Source organism: Chaetodon auriga, chromosome 23 (assembly GCF_051107435.1).
Source record: "Chaetodon auriga isolate fChaAug3 chromosome 23, fChaAug3.hap1, whole genome shotgun sequence".
Lineage (NCBI taxonomy): Eukaryota > Metazoa > Chordata > Actinopteri > Chaetodontiformes > Chaetodontidae > Chaetodon > Chaetodon auriga.
This window is the reverse complement of record NC_135096.1, coordinates 11,872,593-11,888,274: the sequence shown is the minus strand read 5'-3', so window position 1 is coordinate 11,888,274 and position 15,682 is coordinate 11,872,593. Positions and strand designations below refer to the sequence as shown.

At 43.5% G+C, this 15,682-nt stretch overlaps 1 protein-coding gene across 2 annotated transcripts in view; it reads right to left on the bottom strand.

The window, feature by feature from the left end:
- The window catches only part of LOC143315790 (FERM and PDZ domain-containing protein 4-like), a 43,671-nt gene extending 28,225 nt beyond the window's left edge, over nt 1–15,446 (bottom strand). For both annotated transcript variants that reach the window (XM_076723216.1, XM_076723217.1), the window contains exon 1: nt 14,970–15,446. In XM_076723216.1, the coding sequence (XP_076579331.1) occupies nt 14,970–15,010 (41 nt within the window). In that variant the 5' untranslated portion in view covers nt 15,011–15,446. The remainder of the gene's footprint in view (nt 1–14,969) is intronic.
- Between the last annotated feature and the right edge of the window lie 236 nt (nt 15,447–15,682).

Genomic DNA, 15,682 nt, shown 5'->3' with positions numbered 1-15,682 from the left:
CGAATCTCAGAGAGCAGGCGAAGAAAAGAGGCGATTCTGTGCAACTTCACAATCAGCCTGAAGTAACTCTCAGCGTGCGCGTTTCGAGAGTGCGTCGTCGCAACTCAGCAGGAGGCTCCATTAAAAACACTGGAGAAAAAAAGAGTTAAACCCCGTGTACGCTGGGAGATAACAGCTTGCAGGTTTTTTGCATGTAAATCTGTGTCAGCCAGGCCACATGACGTTTGAGGCTCGTTAGATGGTGTGATGAATGTGTGGTGAGTCAGAGCGCGATGCTGTCAATAGGGGAGAATAAGCAGCAACTCGTGTCATCCATCTGTTCTCATGATTTCAAATGTAACAAAAAAAAAATCTTTGGCACTGTCGCTCCTGAGTTCATTCAAAAATAGCACTAATTAAAATGTTGTCCAGCGTGCTCCGTCGCATGCGGGAGAACCTGGCTCTGAATTTCTGACAGTGCCAGAATTTCAAAGCAGGCCCTTATTGGTCGCCACAGCTGGGAATTAGTCATTGGCGCGCGCGTGATCCCAAGGTTTCAGTCTCCAAGTCTCAAATTCAATATCACATTAGAGCTGAAACAACCGATTAATCGATCAACAGCTTTTCATGTTTAAAAAAAACAAAAAACTAATCTGTCCTGTCCTCTGTCCTCTGGGTTATGGTCGGACAAAACAAGCAATTTAAAGGTTTGGACTCTGAGAAGGTATATATTTCACGATTTCCTGACACAATAAACGATCAATCAGGAAAAAAATTGGCAGATTAATTGGTAATAACTGTTAGCTGCAGCTTTGAATCGCATGATTTATGATGATTAACAGCACACAATGCGGCAGATTTAGGTTTAGATTACACAGTGAATACACCTAAAGCTGAATTAACTGGATTAACTGAATTAACTTAATTTGTGCTGCTGTCAGTGGAAAAGGATTGTCCAGTTTGGCATCGATCTGTCGTAAGAAATTTCCTAATTGCTTGCTAATGGAGCTTCTTTCCTCTTAGTCCTCCTCATTACGCTCATTAATGCTCCGACTTAACACGCTCTAAGCTCCTAGCGAGACAACTCCGGCCGTCGCTTGACCTTCTTCCTGCTCGGTGACTTTGTGCTGTTCATAAATGAAACATTGGTGCACGCTGTTGAGAGTGCTCACACTTTATATAGCTTTTCCATCTGAAGACAACACTCTTTGGCTCTCCGTGCACTGTGCACGCATGCACACACGGACACATGCATTTAAATACATGGAACGCTTGGCTTCATCCTGCATGCTGCTGTGATTGATCCGTCATAAGAAATTTCCTGCTTGCTAGTGGAGCTTCTTTCCTCTTCGTCTTCCTCGTTATTCTCATTAATGTTCCGAATTAACACACTCTGAGCTCCTAGCAAGGCAACTCCAACCATCGCCTGACCTTCCTCTCATCCAATCCACATCCTCTTTCTGTTTGTTGGCTTTATTTTTTCACTCTGTCTTGGTCACACGGTCTTTCTTGTTGGCTTTGTGCTGTTCATAAATGAAACATTGGTGGGAGTTGTTAAAGCTGTCCTGGAAGTGCTCTCACTTTATATAGCTTTACAATCTGAGGCCAACATGCTTTGGCTCTCAGCACATCTCACGCACGCGAGCATGCGCGCACATACGCAAATCAGCACACGCACGCTTCCTTTTTATGCAACCCCCCTGAACATTCAGCTCCATTCTGCATGCTCTCTGAGCATCTCGCAGAGTGAGGATGTTTGCTAAACAAGCATAATGCAATTAAAACTGCAAGAGTTTCACAAAGTTGGTAATTTACGGCAGAGGCTTCGGAAAGGCTTGAAAACGAAACACATGCAAATTCACTGGATGAAACTGGAAGGAAAAACAACTCAAAAACAGTCTCATTCCCTCATAAACTAATGGGTTAATGGGTCCACCCAGTCAGAAGATTCCAGTTTCCTTTTCCAACCATCCATTTGAAACTGAAAAAACTCATTTAACCCACCATTTCGAGAGCGCATTCAAGATTTCCTGTCAAAACAACCATGAGCAGCACCAGCCCATCAAGGCTTTGGACAGGGTCCATCGTCGCTCAAGCTACAGCATTCAAGCTCCTGATGGCAAGCCTGATAATCAGACTGAAGTGCCATTTTGTTTCACTTCAGGATTTAGTCTGGCACTGGGTTCACTTATTTGCGACGGGCGTTATTTTGCTTTAAGGTGTGGTTGACAAAATTCACAGCGAAAGTGAAATCATTCCAGTGGAATGGAAGCTGGATTCATTCATTAGCTGTCAGTTAGCGAACTGTCAATTAGCTGTCAGTTAGCAAGCTTGTTAATTTACTTTTTATACCTCTTCACTAACTCATTTTTGAATAAAATAAAGCACAGCTCTGTCACCAAAATGCCAGTGGGAGCAAACAGCCCTGTCAGAGACAGAAAGAAGCTCAGAGAATTACTGTGACTCACTAGAGCTAGCATGTTCTCGGCTTGTTAGCATGCTACAGTAGACTAACTAGCTCTGAGAGTGGTCACTGTCACCAAGCCTCCAGTGTGCCTATTTTGCAAAAACACACAGAGAAATTTCTCTTTTCCACTTTTCGGTGTGACTGGGCCTTTATGCCCTAACCATATTATAAATAGTGTCAAGTGATAGATACACCCCCACCAACTTTGGCTCTCATTTTTCACCACAACGAAAGGAAGAAGTTATTGTATTATTAAGCTGTGAGCTTACAACAACCTGTACAGCTGGGTCAGTCTCACCTACTATGTGCTTGTCAGCATTAAGATGCAGCTTTTTTCCTTCCACTATTTTTCATAGATGTATTTTCAGGGCCTGCACAGGAAGATGATGTCCCCATTCTCAATTCCACCCACAAAGCTCTGATTGGTTGGCTGCTTTTTCAACGAGGGAAACAGCTGTGACTTAGCATGACACCATAATTATCTGAATTGCTGAATGAAAAAAAAAAAAAAATCTGCAGCGATTCAGAGGCCTGGAGGATGTCTAGCATACACACTCAGCATGCCATTAATCGGAAACGGAGAGCAAATAAATGCTGATGCTAAATCAATATCTCAAAAGGAAATTTTTTCAGACATGTTATTTCATTTTTACCCTGTTGTCTCAAATGTGGTTCAGGCCTCCATACGCCACCAAATGCAGCCATTTGCATTTCCCTGTCAGTGACAAAGTTGCTTAATCCATAGACTGGATATCAGCACTAAATGCAGAAGCAGTGAGTCACCGCCATCCTGCTATTTTATGGTAGCAGGTAAATGTTGCATTTGTCTTGTTGCCCTGTGCTGCACTGTGCATGATAAAGTCTTTTCCCCACACATTCACTATCATCTGAGATCATAATAAAGGCTGAACTGTTCTTGAGCTGATTAGTGGGATCTGGATCTTTACGTCCTCTAGAGATGAAACTCGGCCCCTTCCAAACACTGGGTCGGTCTTACTGATGTGGAAACATGCCAACAGTGTGCGATGATGCAATCAATTAAAAGCTCACCATAAAAGCCACTCCTTATAAAGGCATCAAAGTAGGTGAGCGAGGGAGCTGCTTCATTGGGGCTTTCATTCAGCTGATTTCAGGACCACGGACAGCTCCTCTTCCATTATACAGCACTGCTGAGGATGGGAATACTGATTTTCAAGTCAATGCAGTGCAGAAAATAGAGTATGATCCTTCCATCTACTGACACACACACACACACAGGAATATCCAGGCACAAAAACATGTCAGGGTTACGTCAATAAGTACGCAGTCAGCTGCATCAATCACAGCTGTCCGGCCTGGTTAAACCTCCGGCCGCTGCGTCCTCATTACCCACGCCCCATAAGGAAGCTCACATCGGGATCATCTCAAATGCAGCCTTTCGAAACACTTCATCCAGAAAAGACTTTTATGAGCTTCAGCTGTATTTCCTCTCCACTCACACTCGCACTGCGAGTGTATCGGACTAGAACTGGGTACACCCTGTCCGTTCCCAGTGCAAAGCTCTGGACTTCACAGGCAGCTGGCCAGACTCTTGAAGAAAACACACATACTCATCTCGGCTCAGTGACCGCCCTATACTCTACATACATTCCTGTGTAGAGCCCGGAAAATTTGATTTTCTTAATAGAGAGAGAAAGTTGCTGGGAGACAAAAAGCCAATCAATGGCTCTAACCCGGCACAGGGGGCCACCTCCTCAGTGGACAGATCATGACAAGGCAATAAACATCTCTCTGACCGAGGGGGCCCAATGTCAACGGATAAATCATGTCAATGACTGGATTTGATTGGCACAGGTGCTGCAGCAGCTGTCCACTGAATCCTTATGCTGCTAAAGTGCGACATGATGGCACCTCTGAAGTACTTCACCAGCTCTGCTAAAAGAAAAATGAAGACAGAAGAGGAGCAGAGGCTGGGATTCAGGTATACGCCGAATTTACAATGGCGCCGAAACAATGTGATTTTTTTAAGGAAGTCTGGGGCAGATCAAATTGCTATTACTGTTGTACCAAGGGCCTGCTGTAGTCTAGAGCCAGGCCTGCTCGACTGCACTTGGAAATGGATGACATTTATCTCATAGGAATGCAAGTTTTCTGCAAGGGGGGAGCTGCGTTCGGTCGCAGTGTGTTCATTTATAAGATCATATTTAACCCACCAGAGAGGGAGTTCAAATATACAATCTGGCAGAGAATATATGGACAATAAAGCAATGCATAAAAAAGCCAGACACCATAAAAAAAGAAAATAAGCTCACAGAAAACACAGATAAATACAGGTTCATCTAAATATAGCTATTTAACATTCATTCTGACTATTTAAGTTTAGCACATTTTGAGTCGCCCTTCGGGAGCCATGCAAGCCAAAGCGTTGACTGATAGAATAACTGGTGTGATGAGAACGGGGATGCTGAAACAAAGATCAATAAGGAGCATGACCGTTACAAAACAATCGGAGGTCAGGCTCGTTCAGTTGTCAACGCTTTCAGTGATATACTACCTTTAAAGTCTTTAAATAATCTGCTCTTTATTGTGACTTAATACCTTCTATGAGCGAACCTGTCTCACCTTGGAGACATTCAGAGAATGCACTCATTTTATTAGTTATGAAAAATTAATGCTAAATATATATGAAAGGAGTTACAAGGGCAGGTCCCGAAGAGGAAAACTACATGGGGTGAATAAAGGATGAGCCTTCAGCTGTATCAGCACAAGATGAAAGTGGTGAAATATATTTAAGTAACCACGCTCACTTGTGTGTACAAGCTGCCACTGTGTGACACACTCCACTGTATCTGTATCAGCAGCAGATCTACAACGCTTTACAGTGCTGCTTTTCAACCTTTGCAGCACAGCAGTACATCTCTGCGGGACAGCGCGGTCCGCAGCACAACACAGCATTGATTCTTTGCAAATGTCACATAAAGCCCGGTGGAACCGAGGGGCAGGAAACACAAAGGGCGGCAGAGCAAGCTTTAAATTATGTTTTCAAAAGAATACCCGATGATTGGCTGTTTGAATCATCTTTATGTTGTTGAATACATGATTTTTGGACTTGGGCCTTAAGCTCCCCTGGAACAGCTCTTTGAACTCGCTGCTGATGCCAAAACACGTACTGGTGCAGGGCAACTTCTTCTGCAGTACTGTGCTGTCTGCCTGCGGTTTTGTCTCTACATAAACTCAGCCAATAAAGTCCCGTGCCTTTATTGCAAGTGTCAAATGAAATTCAGCTTTTTAAGCTAGAGGCAAAAAAACACAAAAAAACAAAAAAAACAAAAAACAATAAGACCCCGGATTTCGATTGCAACCTGCACCTTTTGGCGGTCCATTAATGGATCCAAGAATAAGCTCTAAGATGACTAAAGGCAACTACTCAACAGTCTACTTTCATCTACAATTGAAAAATCAAAGCTTAGATTTTCCCATTTTTTTAATGAATTTTACTCTCTGTCTCAAAACCCTGAATTCTTCTTAATATTTGGACCAGGGAGTATTCCTTTAACTGAGGTCATGCCTATGGGGAGTTTCACTACCAGTTAGTTTCTGGTTGGTTGGCTGTACTCGCGTGATGCAATGACGGCCAAGCATTGACTACCTCCGTCTATTTGGCTCAAGTCAATTGTAAAGGTTAGAGAAGAGCACAGTGTGTGTGCATGCATATCTGCTTGCAGTGTGTAAAAGAACCCGTGGCTGCAGACTGTGTGAACACACTGAATACACTCGAGCGACTTCATTTGTCGCTGGGCGCATTCAGCCCATGTCAAAACACGCAGAGGCTGAAAACGTTAGAGCAGACTGGAACATCTGCACCGAACACTGAGGCATAATTCCACAGGCTAAAAATACCACCGCCGAACAAGCATCGCTAAACGCTCCCCAAATAAGATTACACAGGAGGATGGTGATCATTAGGATGAATAAGAAACACTTATGCTCATGTCTCGCTTCTTGAATCATAATGTCGCGACGAACGTCTCTTTATTGTGCGAGTGCATTTGCAGTATGAAGGAAGAACGAAAAGAAAAAGTGGAGCAGAGGAGGATATGCCACACATAAACATGTTGCCAAGAGGTTTCTGAAGCACTTTGACAAATTATGCACTTAAAGACATGGACACTTAAAGGAGTAGTTCAACATTTTGCATAATAGGCTTATTTGCTCTCTTGCAGGACAGGAAATGGGGGCAGAGCTAGCCTGTTCTGTCCAAAGTTAAAAAAGATGAGGTGGAAACCTAGTATATGGTGGATCGTGTACGAGGATGTAACTGTTTCATTTTGACAGACCAGTAGCCAATGGGAAAACCCCAATACTCCAACTGACCAATCGTGGAACTTCAGTAAGTCAGGGACAGACTTTTGTGCCTATTAGTTGAGGTTTGCAAGTTTTGCTGCTTCTACGTTGACATGAAACCCAACCATGTGAAGCCAAATGTACCACCGGATGTTACGGTAACATCCACTCAGAACATTTGTTTCAACAGTCATGTGAATCATGGCGTTTCTAATGTCATCACTTGTATAAAATAAACAACGGTGCTCATATATTGAAATATAGTAAACATATAGATTGAGTGAGTTATTGAAAGGGGGGGGGATGCAGCCTGTGAGGTCATGGCGGTCGCTGCACGGTCGTATTGCGGTCATCGGGGTTAAACACAGCATATGGTATAAACTACCGGTTTCTGATTCAGTGATTGCTTGTATTTAGCTACCAGTGTGTTTAAGGTTTTTAAACCGGCAACAATCTGCTGCCTCCGATTTGGTGCACTAACACATGAGGAACGCAGATGTGCGGCTCACTTGTAACTCTAATCTATTTCCAACCGCTCTGCCACGGTCAGACAGCCGGGAAAGCCGAACTGATGTTTGGCTTTTCAGTTTGCTTTAAAGTGAATTAGTCAATTCATTTCAAACCAATTAGGGGAAGTAACAGCCACGCTCAATCAGCGGATGAATGCGTTTCGGACTCTTGACCTCAGGTTGACACATACAGCTACAGGCCAGGCTTGAACCATGTGTGCCAATGCAAGCGTGTGCGGATGTGTAAATACGCGTACTGTACTTTATGTAGGCTTACAGTACATTTGGTGTGTGTATGTGTGTGACAGCGTGGCTCTGAGTACACACAGTGGCACTTAAGTATTATGTGGTCGTATTTGGAGCAGAACTAATCACTCCACTTTAGCAAAACAGATGTATCAGTGAACAAACAACTGGCTGAAGTCAGCGAGAGCTCATCCATCATCCGTCCTGTCACTTATCTTTGTGTCTTTATTTACTTCAGTCGCATTTGTCCCCCAAATCCCAGAAATGTAAGGTTATCCACTTTCCTCTCACCTCACTCTTTGTCATTTAACCTTCATGCAGTCAGACTGCAGGAGAGGAGAAGTTATTCCAACTATTACAACTGATGTGACTCAGGTGTGGGAACTCCCAGCCGGTATGAAACCGCCTACTCAATACAATTGGTTTGGTTCATTTGTTCCACAGTTGCTTTCTTCTTTCCCTGACAGGGAGACAGAATCGAAAATGTAAGATGTAGGAGATATTTTTAACTTTTCTCCTGTCCTGCAACCACGGGAAAGCGCGCTGCATGTAGTAAAACTGAGCCAAAGTGATCAATTATTGAGCATGCTCTTGCTAAGAGTACAGTATGACTGTATGACTTTGTGAAACACCCTCATACATTCTGCTTCCGAGTATGTCAGTCATCAGTTCTGTGGAGACTTCTGCGCATTTAAAACTTTGTGACCACTAAAGAAATAAATTGTTTTTTGGGATGTTATGTTATGTGTTATGTGTAATGCAAACAGATGCCATGTGTCCTTGGTGTTTTAACACTTCAGCTTACAAGGGCACCACAGCAGCTGTAAGGGTAAATGATATGGAGAATGGAGGGCGAAGGCACTGTACACTGAAACATGCATGCAACATGTTGTTTGAAGGGAGTTTGCCTACGTGCAGTGCGTTCTTCACACATGCAGCACACACAACTGTATGCTTTAAACTTAGATGTACAGCCCACACATACATGGAGAAAATTTACTTCTTGTGGTACCTTAAGATAGCTGCATCATTAATTTCACATGACCATCATTTGTTATGCGTGAGGGCATTCGATCGTGGGAAATGAACATCTCTTATTCGCTTTCTTGCTGAGAGTTAGATGAGAGGATTGATGCAACTCTCAGGCCTGTATGCTAAAGGTGAAGCTGGAGCCAGGCGACGGTTAGCTTAGCCTCTCACACAGCCAGCTACCCTGGCTAATTAACAAGTTAAATCTCATTTGTTTCATTCATTACGGTTGTGGTTTTACAGGGAGTTATGTGCACGACTATTTCAGCCTCACAATGAAAAAAGTCTCCAGTACTGTTCTCTACAGTATGTGAAACACAGAGGGGACAAACGTGAGCAAAAGCTGAAATATGACGACCAACTGGCAGCAGAATTCTGCATGCAATATGCAAAAAAGTGATGAAACAGTGTACAGTGTGCCCTCCTGAAGTAATTCTAAAAACAACCCAGCATACGCCAGCTGCAGACTACTCAGCTGAAAGATGGAACATTGCAGCCAGCTGCTAACTCAACGTAGCACATACCGTAGTGTTAGAATGAAGCTGAAACATCTGAAAGAACACCAGTCACTAGAGTGAATCATATCGGGACACATGGATGGTTTCTGTGCCTTTGTTCCCAGGGATTGCCGAGAGGTTCAAACACCATTACATGCCTTGTTACGATGAGTGAAAAGAAAAAGAGAAGGTTGTCTTAGCATAAAGAAATGCTTTGAATTGAACTTGTGCGGTCACAGTTTGGTTCCAACAAGGCAGTTTGTGCAGTAAAAGCCTATGCACCAATGTGCCACTAAATAATGCACAAAGCAGCGTTGCCTCCTAAACTAAAGTTCCATGCAGAATACATGAGACGTGAAAGTGCTAACAGAGAAACACATGCTGCGTGTCGAACTCTCTTAACATTTACAGAACATGCGACGCACTCCCGTGGGCGAAAATTCAATAGGAGCGTCACTTTTCGCATTGCTGATCAGCAGGCAGTCGGTTTCTGAGTCCCAGTGTGCTCAAGTTTGAGAATTGAAGCGTAATTGGGAGATGATACTTGTTCTGAAAGTCATTTGTTTCTGCGAAGCGGAAGACGAGGGAAGGAAGTTCGGATCTGAACGGAGAGAGAAACAAAATGGGCTTTGCCTCATTTGCATAATTGATCAAATCTGGGCTCTCGTCAAAGGGGAGCGGAAGCATGAAACGCATCGCTCCGGTCTTTCAATATTATCTGGTGTGAGATATGACTGGAATTATGGGAAGTAAAATGCAGTAATCATAACATAACAGAATATTAGTCTTTGCCAGGAAATGAATCCCTGCAGAAGAGAATGAAGAAATGATTAAAGCGTTCCATTTCAGAGCTGGTATGTTTTATCAAATAAACATTGAAGGGTAACAAATGTGTTATTCTGCTGGGCTGAAATGAAACTTCCAACTGTGGTTTTTACAATTAATGGAAAAATGAGTATTTTTTGAAAGAAAACACGTCTTCAATTGCATTTCAGCATCCTGACACAATTGAAAATATCACTTTCAGTTTTGAACTTGAATGATGGATCATATCTATGAAGCAGGCTGTGCCTGGTTTAAATTACAGGCAGGGACGGATTCACAGATAAGTGCATGGATGCGCTTCATATAGAGCAGATAAGGTAAAAGAGAGGGAGAGATGTGTGATGTGATCTCATACAACGAATCAAACAGCCAACAGTGGGTTCACCCTGCCGGCCTCTCCTGCAGTGATCACCGACCAAATCCCTTAGGAGGATTATCCATACTCAAATCAAGAAAAATCGTGCAACTTTAAGGGTTACAGGCAGAGAGTGAGATAGAGAGAAACAGAGTGGGGGGTGGGAAAGCTGGAGCCTGATGATGTCCTCCTCTCCAGCCACTGATCTGTGTGTCCTGACATATGTGCTCTCTGCAGCTCCACCAAATAACTACACATTTGTGAAAAGTGGCTGATGAATATTAGGAGCTATAGTGACATCTAATGCGCCGTTAAAGGATATTTACAAGTTACTGGTTGCGATAAAGGGAATTTCATGCTAAAAAGACTGTAAATTTGGAAGATACACACTTGGTTTGACCAGCTCAAACTCCTCATCTCATACTACTTTCTGCTAACTTAGGGTTATAGAAGATCAGTAGCGCTCTCCTGTCTTTACCTCTAAATATGATGCTAGAGCTAGCAAGCCCTTAGCTTAGCATAAAGACGCAGGGGAGGAACCATTAACGCAGGTCTGTCCAGACAGTGCAAGGATTGCTGTCTCCCCCAGCTTCAAATCATGATGCTAAGCTAAGCTAACTGGCTGTAGCTGCACATTTAGCATACAGACATGAGAGTGGTATTGATCTCATCTAACTCTGTGCAAGAAAGTGAACAGCCGTATTTCCTAAATCATATAACTATTTCTTCTCTATATCCATCTTTTAAATCATTGAATAAACTGGTCTCCAGAGCAGGACCTACAAATGCTCCCCATTGTTTGGGGAAATCACCATTTTTTCTCTTGTCTTTCTGTTGTGACCTCAGTAAAAACCCAGTAAATAGTGAAGCACTGCAGTTCCCCTTTTGCCACAGACAGGACTTGCACATATGAGGTGCAAGGTGGCCAAATATGGAGGTGTCACCTCAGCATCCAAGGAATTCTATCCATGTTGGACGATTCTGCACCTCACGATGTAAGTCCAGTGCCAACAGTCAGGGCCGCTGGAGTGCGCCCAATGTGTAACGAGGCGAAGGGAGTGGAGATCAGGCTGGCCGACTAGCGTGTAGCACATTAGGCTTTTATACAGGACATTAGAGTTTGCGTCCCATAACATCCCAACAATTAGAATTTGCCTTTTCATGAACCATAACTATAACCATAACCATGCCTTAACGATGGCATGCTTAGGGCAACCGCACGCTTTTTCCCCCAGTCCAACCATACCTAAATTGCAGACGTTGGACACTATGCACTGCCGTTAAAAGTATTCCAGGTTTTTGCATGATTGTCCAATACTCTTGCCTGTGGATAGAGTTGGGAAATGACCATAAAGAATTGTAATTACAAAAAATTACTGCAGGAGGATGAGGAGGCAGAAAAGTGGGTGGATGTGGGCTGGTGTATCATCAAAGGGGGTCAATGATGCTTCTCTGTGGCTCTGTTTTTTTTAATTGATAATGGGCTTTTCAAGCGGCCCACTGGGCGATCAGGATTTCTGCCGGTGCCCCCAATGGCCAGTCTGACTATGGTTGAACTTGTGTCCCAAATTCATGAAAGTTCTTTCACAAATATTCAGGACTATAATGAGTACAAAGGAGGCAGAAATCCTCCATATAAAATGCAACATTTTTCATTACAGTGCTTGAAATGATTGTGAAATGGTTCCAGGTGATTCTAAGTAATGACTGCCCTCACTCGCTCAAAATTGAAAATCACTCGTAATACTCTTTAGGACGCCACAACTTGTCAGATGGCTCTCAGTACAATGGAACTTTGCCCTCTGAAGTAGCAGCATGCATTGGCATAAAGCAGAAGGCAATTTGGCACGCATTATTGTAATCTGATATTCAGAACACAAACAAGCCCTGCTGGCTAGTTTCACTGCCAAATGCCAACACACGAAAGCCAAGATTTCCCCATGCTGCAAACGCTGATACAGGCCCTGTCTTTGTCTTTAGGATGCATGGGTCGGAATAGATAAGAGAGATTAGGTTAATGTTCCCAAAATAAAGCCAGGTGTGTGATGCCAAAACCCTCATTGGTCTGTGGCTAGAATAAAAACACAAACACCAATTGCTTTCACCTGCTGCAGCTGCTTTCTCACCACCTCCCCATCACAATGAATGATTTATTACGAGCATTAAATTGTAATAAATGATCCACAACTTCTCATTAAAGTTTATGAAGCAAATTTGGCTTGTACACCGTCTGCAAACAGAAGGCTCCGAATTTGTGTTATGACAGCTCGTGGATACACAGCGGCCATCTGGGTACAAGCACAGCGCAGCTAACTTGCCAGTGATGCAAACACTCTCTTGGTGCCTGTTAGCATTACGCCTTTATTAATTTTTGCCATTTTACAGTCTGTCGACAACGGATGGAGCCAAATGTGTAAAAGTGGGTGCAGCGACGTTGTTCCCAGGTGCGTAAACCTCTTGGAAAACAAGGGGAGGGGGAGCACTTTTGAGAAATAGAAGCTCTGTGCTCAAGCCAGAAGTCAAACAAAGATAAAAATGTGATAACATAAAACACATGGACGCTCCAGGCGCTTGCTTCTGTGCTGAGTCACACTTTCATCTACGTTTCTGTGGAAAATACGGATGTTCTCCATTTTATGTGCTGTTTGGAAAACTCACTGAAAGTCTGTCTGTCTGGGCGAAAAACCGTGTCTGCGTATGATTTGCAGGGATAGTTCTAAAAGATTCTGAACGTTAACACAGGCATTGAAAGCACTGGAGAGCAGTGTATTGCTTTGACGACCTTACATATTCAGTTCATCTGGTGATAGAGCTTTTTGTTTTTTTTTTCATGGAGGTGTTTCAAAAAGTTTTGCGCGTTTTCTTTCGTGCATCATAAAGTGAGACAGGACAGGAGGATGGAGTGATGTGTTACAAAACCACAGATTCCTGACAAGACTATTAGCCGTGGTGAACAAATCCTCCAGATTAAACAACACAATATGTTGTTTGTCCATGCCATCTAGAACGACACAGAATCATTTTCTGATTTTCTGATAGGTAGCGATCATGGAGTTAAAGTAACACTTTGCTAAGGTTACAGGACCTTTGTCGTCATGGTTGTGGGAAAATACACTTAGAGGTTAGGGTTAGGGTTAGGGAACGGTCATGAGCAAGTCAGTTGGCGTTTGGAAATAGGTTTCCGGATAACTTTAAGTTCAAAAACACAACCAAAATGTTCCAGATCTACATTCAAAAGTTTGAATATTTATGCTTACTTCTCATTTCTGTCACATTTCTGTCAGTGTTTTCGAAGGGTGCGCTGAAATCATGCAGTATTGCCTTTTAATCAGGAAATGACATTGTTGTTGTTTTTGAAATAGATTCACTCTGTATTTTATGACAACTATACCCACGCGCTTTCATCGTCACAAGACGGGCGTGCATCTGAAGTGGCGTCTTGTCAGTTCACTTCAATTTCTTTCCTCCTTTGCGTCTTTGAGAAGGGCGGAAGATGCACTCCAGATGCTAACCTCTGACTGTGTACATGTGTAGGTTTAAAAGATTTGTCATGAGCCATGTTTAGCGGGCTTAGTGATGTGACCACACATGAGTCAAAGATCAAGCAAACATGTATTTACGTCCATGCACGCCCACATGGCGGATGGTGCATGTGTGTGTGTGTGAGTGTGTGAGTGGCATATAAAATCACAGTGAGCGGGGATTGTTGTGTGCTGAGCTCTTCATTATCGCTCCTACTGATAGAGTCTGCTTTGCCTTAAGACTTCTTAGTGTTTCTTCACGTTTCAGGCCTGAGGCTGGTTCAATGCAACTTGTTCGGAATGTAGAGCCGCTACACGGGATAGCTTGCATGAATTAAAATAGGATAAAACATCATCTTTAGGGAAAAAAAATGCCTCCATATTTGCATTTTGAAGAAGAAAAGCATAAACCCAAACTGTGACTTTGAATTTGTGAATTGTTTGCCCTTATTGTACAAGTGCAATAAGTAAGACAGCTGTTTTGAAACAAGCTGTCTTTTTAAGTACTTAGCAGTCTTGTTACACCTCTTCTTTTGGCTCCACTGGCTGATCTGATCCTTTTCAGTAACCATTGTCCATCCTCTCTTGTTTCTTTATCTCTTTCCTAATCCCTTGCATCTGGTTGCTCCCTGGACTTTGATTCTATCCCACCTTCCACTTCCCACGTCTGCTGGCCTTCTGTTGTTACTCTGCATATCTTAGTGCGACTTCTTATAGACTCCAGCATGATTTATTAGTCCCTCCAATAACATCAGGCGTCTAGCTGCTCACACAGAGCAGAATACACCCACAGGTCACATTCTAGTCTCTTTTGTGCAACACACTCATGCTTTTCTTTTTGCTTGTCCTTCATCAAACATTCCTTCTGGCTTTGTCACCAAACTCTTAATTTAAACACTTTCATTTCTTTCATTGTAAGAGATACCACTTTTTGGGTGAAACACACAACAGTGGACAAATGGTGACAAGTGGCGAATGTAGAGACATGACTTGCATACCCTGCAACAACTGATCAGCCCAGTAAGACATTTTTCACCATTTCACCTGGAAATATCTTGGATGGATTGTTTTGACTTTGCCGCCAAGTAAGTGGCATTATGTTCAGATAAAGGACTAAAAAGTAAAAAGAAAACAAAAACAAACGCATGATTTATGGCACCCCAGCAACACAGCAGTTGAGGAACACACACACACACACACACACACACACACACTCACCCGGACAGCTTTGGCATCTTGGAGAAACCAAACATGTCCATGTGCTCCTGTTACAGAATGCTACGTCCCGAAGCTCAGGTGCTCCGCATCAGCATCCTAATCCACATCCAAGTCCCTTCACATTCAAAACCCAAAGAATCCACTTTCAACCGGGATCCATATCAAGAGTCAGCAAAACCCCTTCGAGCACAGAATTCAGGAATCTCTCGCGGTTGAGCACATAAACTCGAATGGCAGCAAGTATCACCCTTGTTGAATGTCCGGTATGCAGACAGTCCAATTCCCCGGCTTTCCACAATGTTGCGCTCTTAAGTGATGACAGAGGCAGCGAGGGTCACCTCCCACCTCTCTGCTCCTTCTGGGACGAGTCAGCGCTCTGTGCTCCTCTCCACCTGGCTTAGCTGATCTGCAATAAGCTCGCTGTGTGTGCGCTCTCCATCTCAGCACGTGGAGAAGTGCAGCGGTCCCAGCCACGGCAGGCGGGGGAGAGCAGAGGAGGAGGGGGAGAGAATGGAAGAGGGATGGGATAGGAAGGGAGGGAGGCGGGGAAGGACAAAGCGAATGGATGACGGATGCTCCGGCTGTAGCCTCCATTCATCGGGGCTGAAAGTCCCCTTGCAGGGCAGTGCAGAGCATGAGGGAAGGATGCAAAGGTAGAAGTGGAGGAAATCAAGATGAAAGATGGAAGAGGGAGAAAAAGGAGAGGAAAGTCC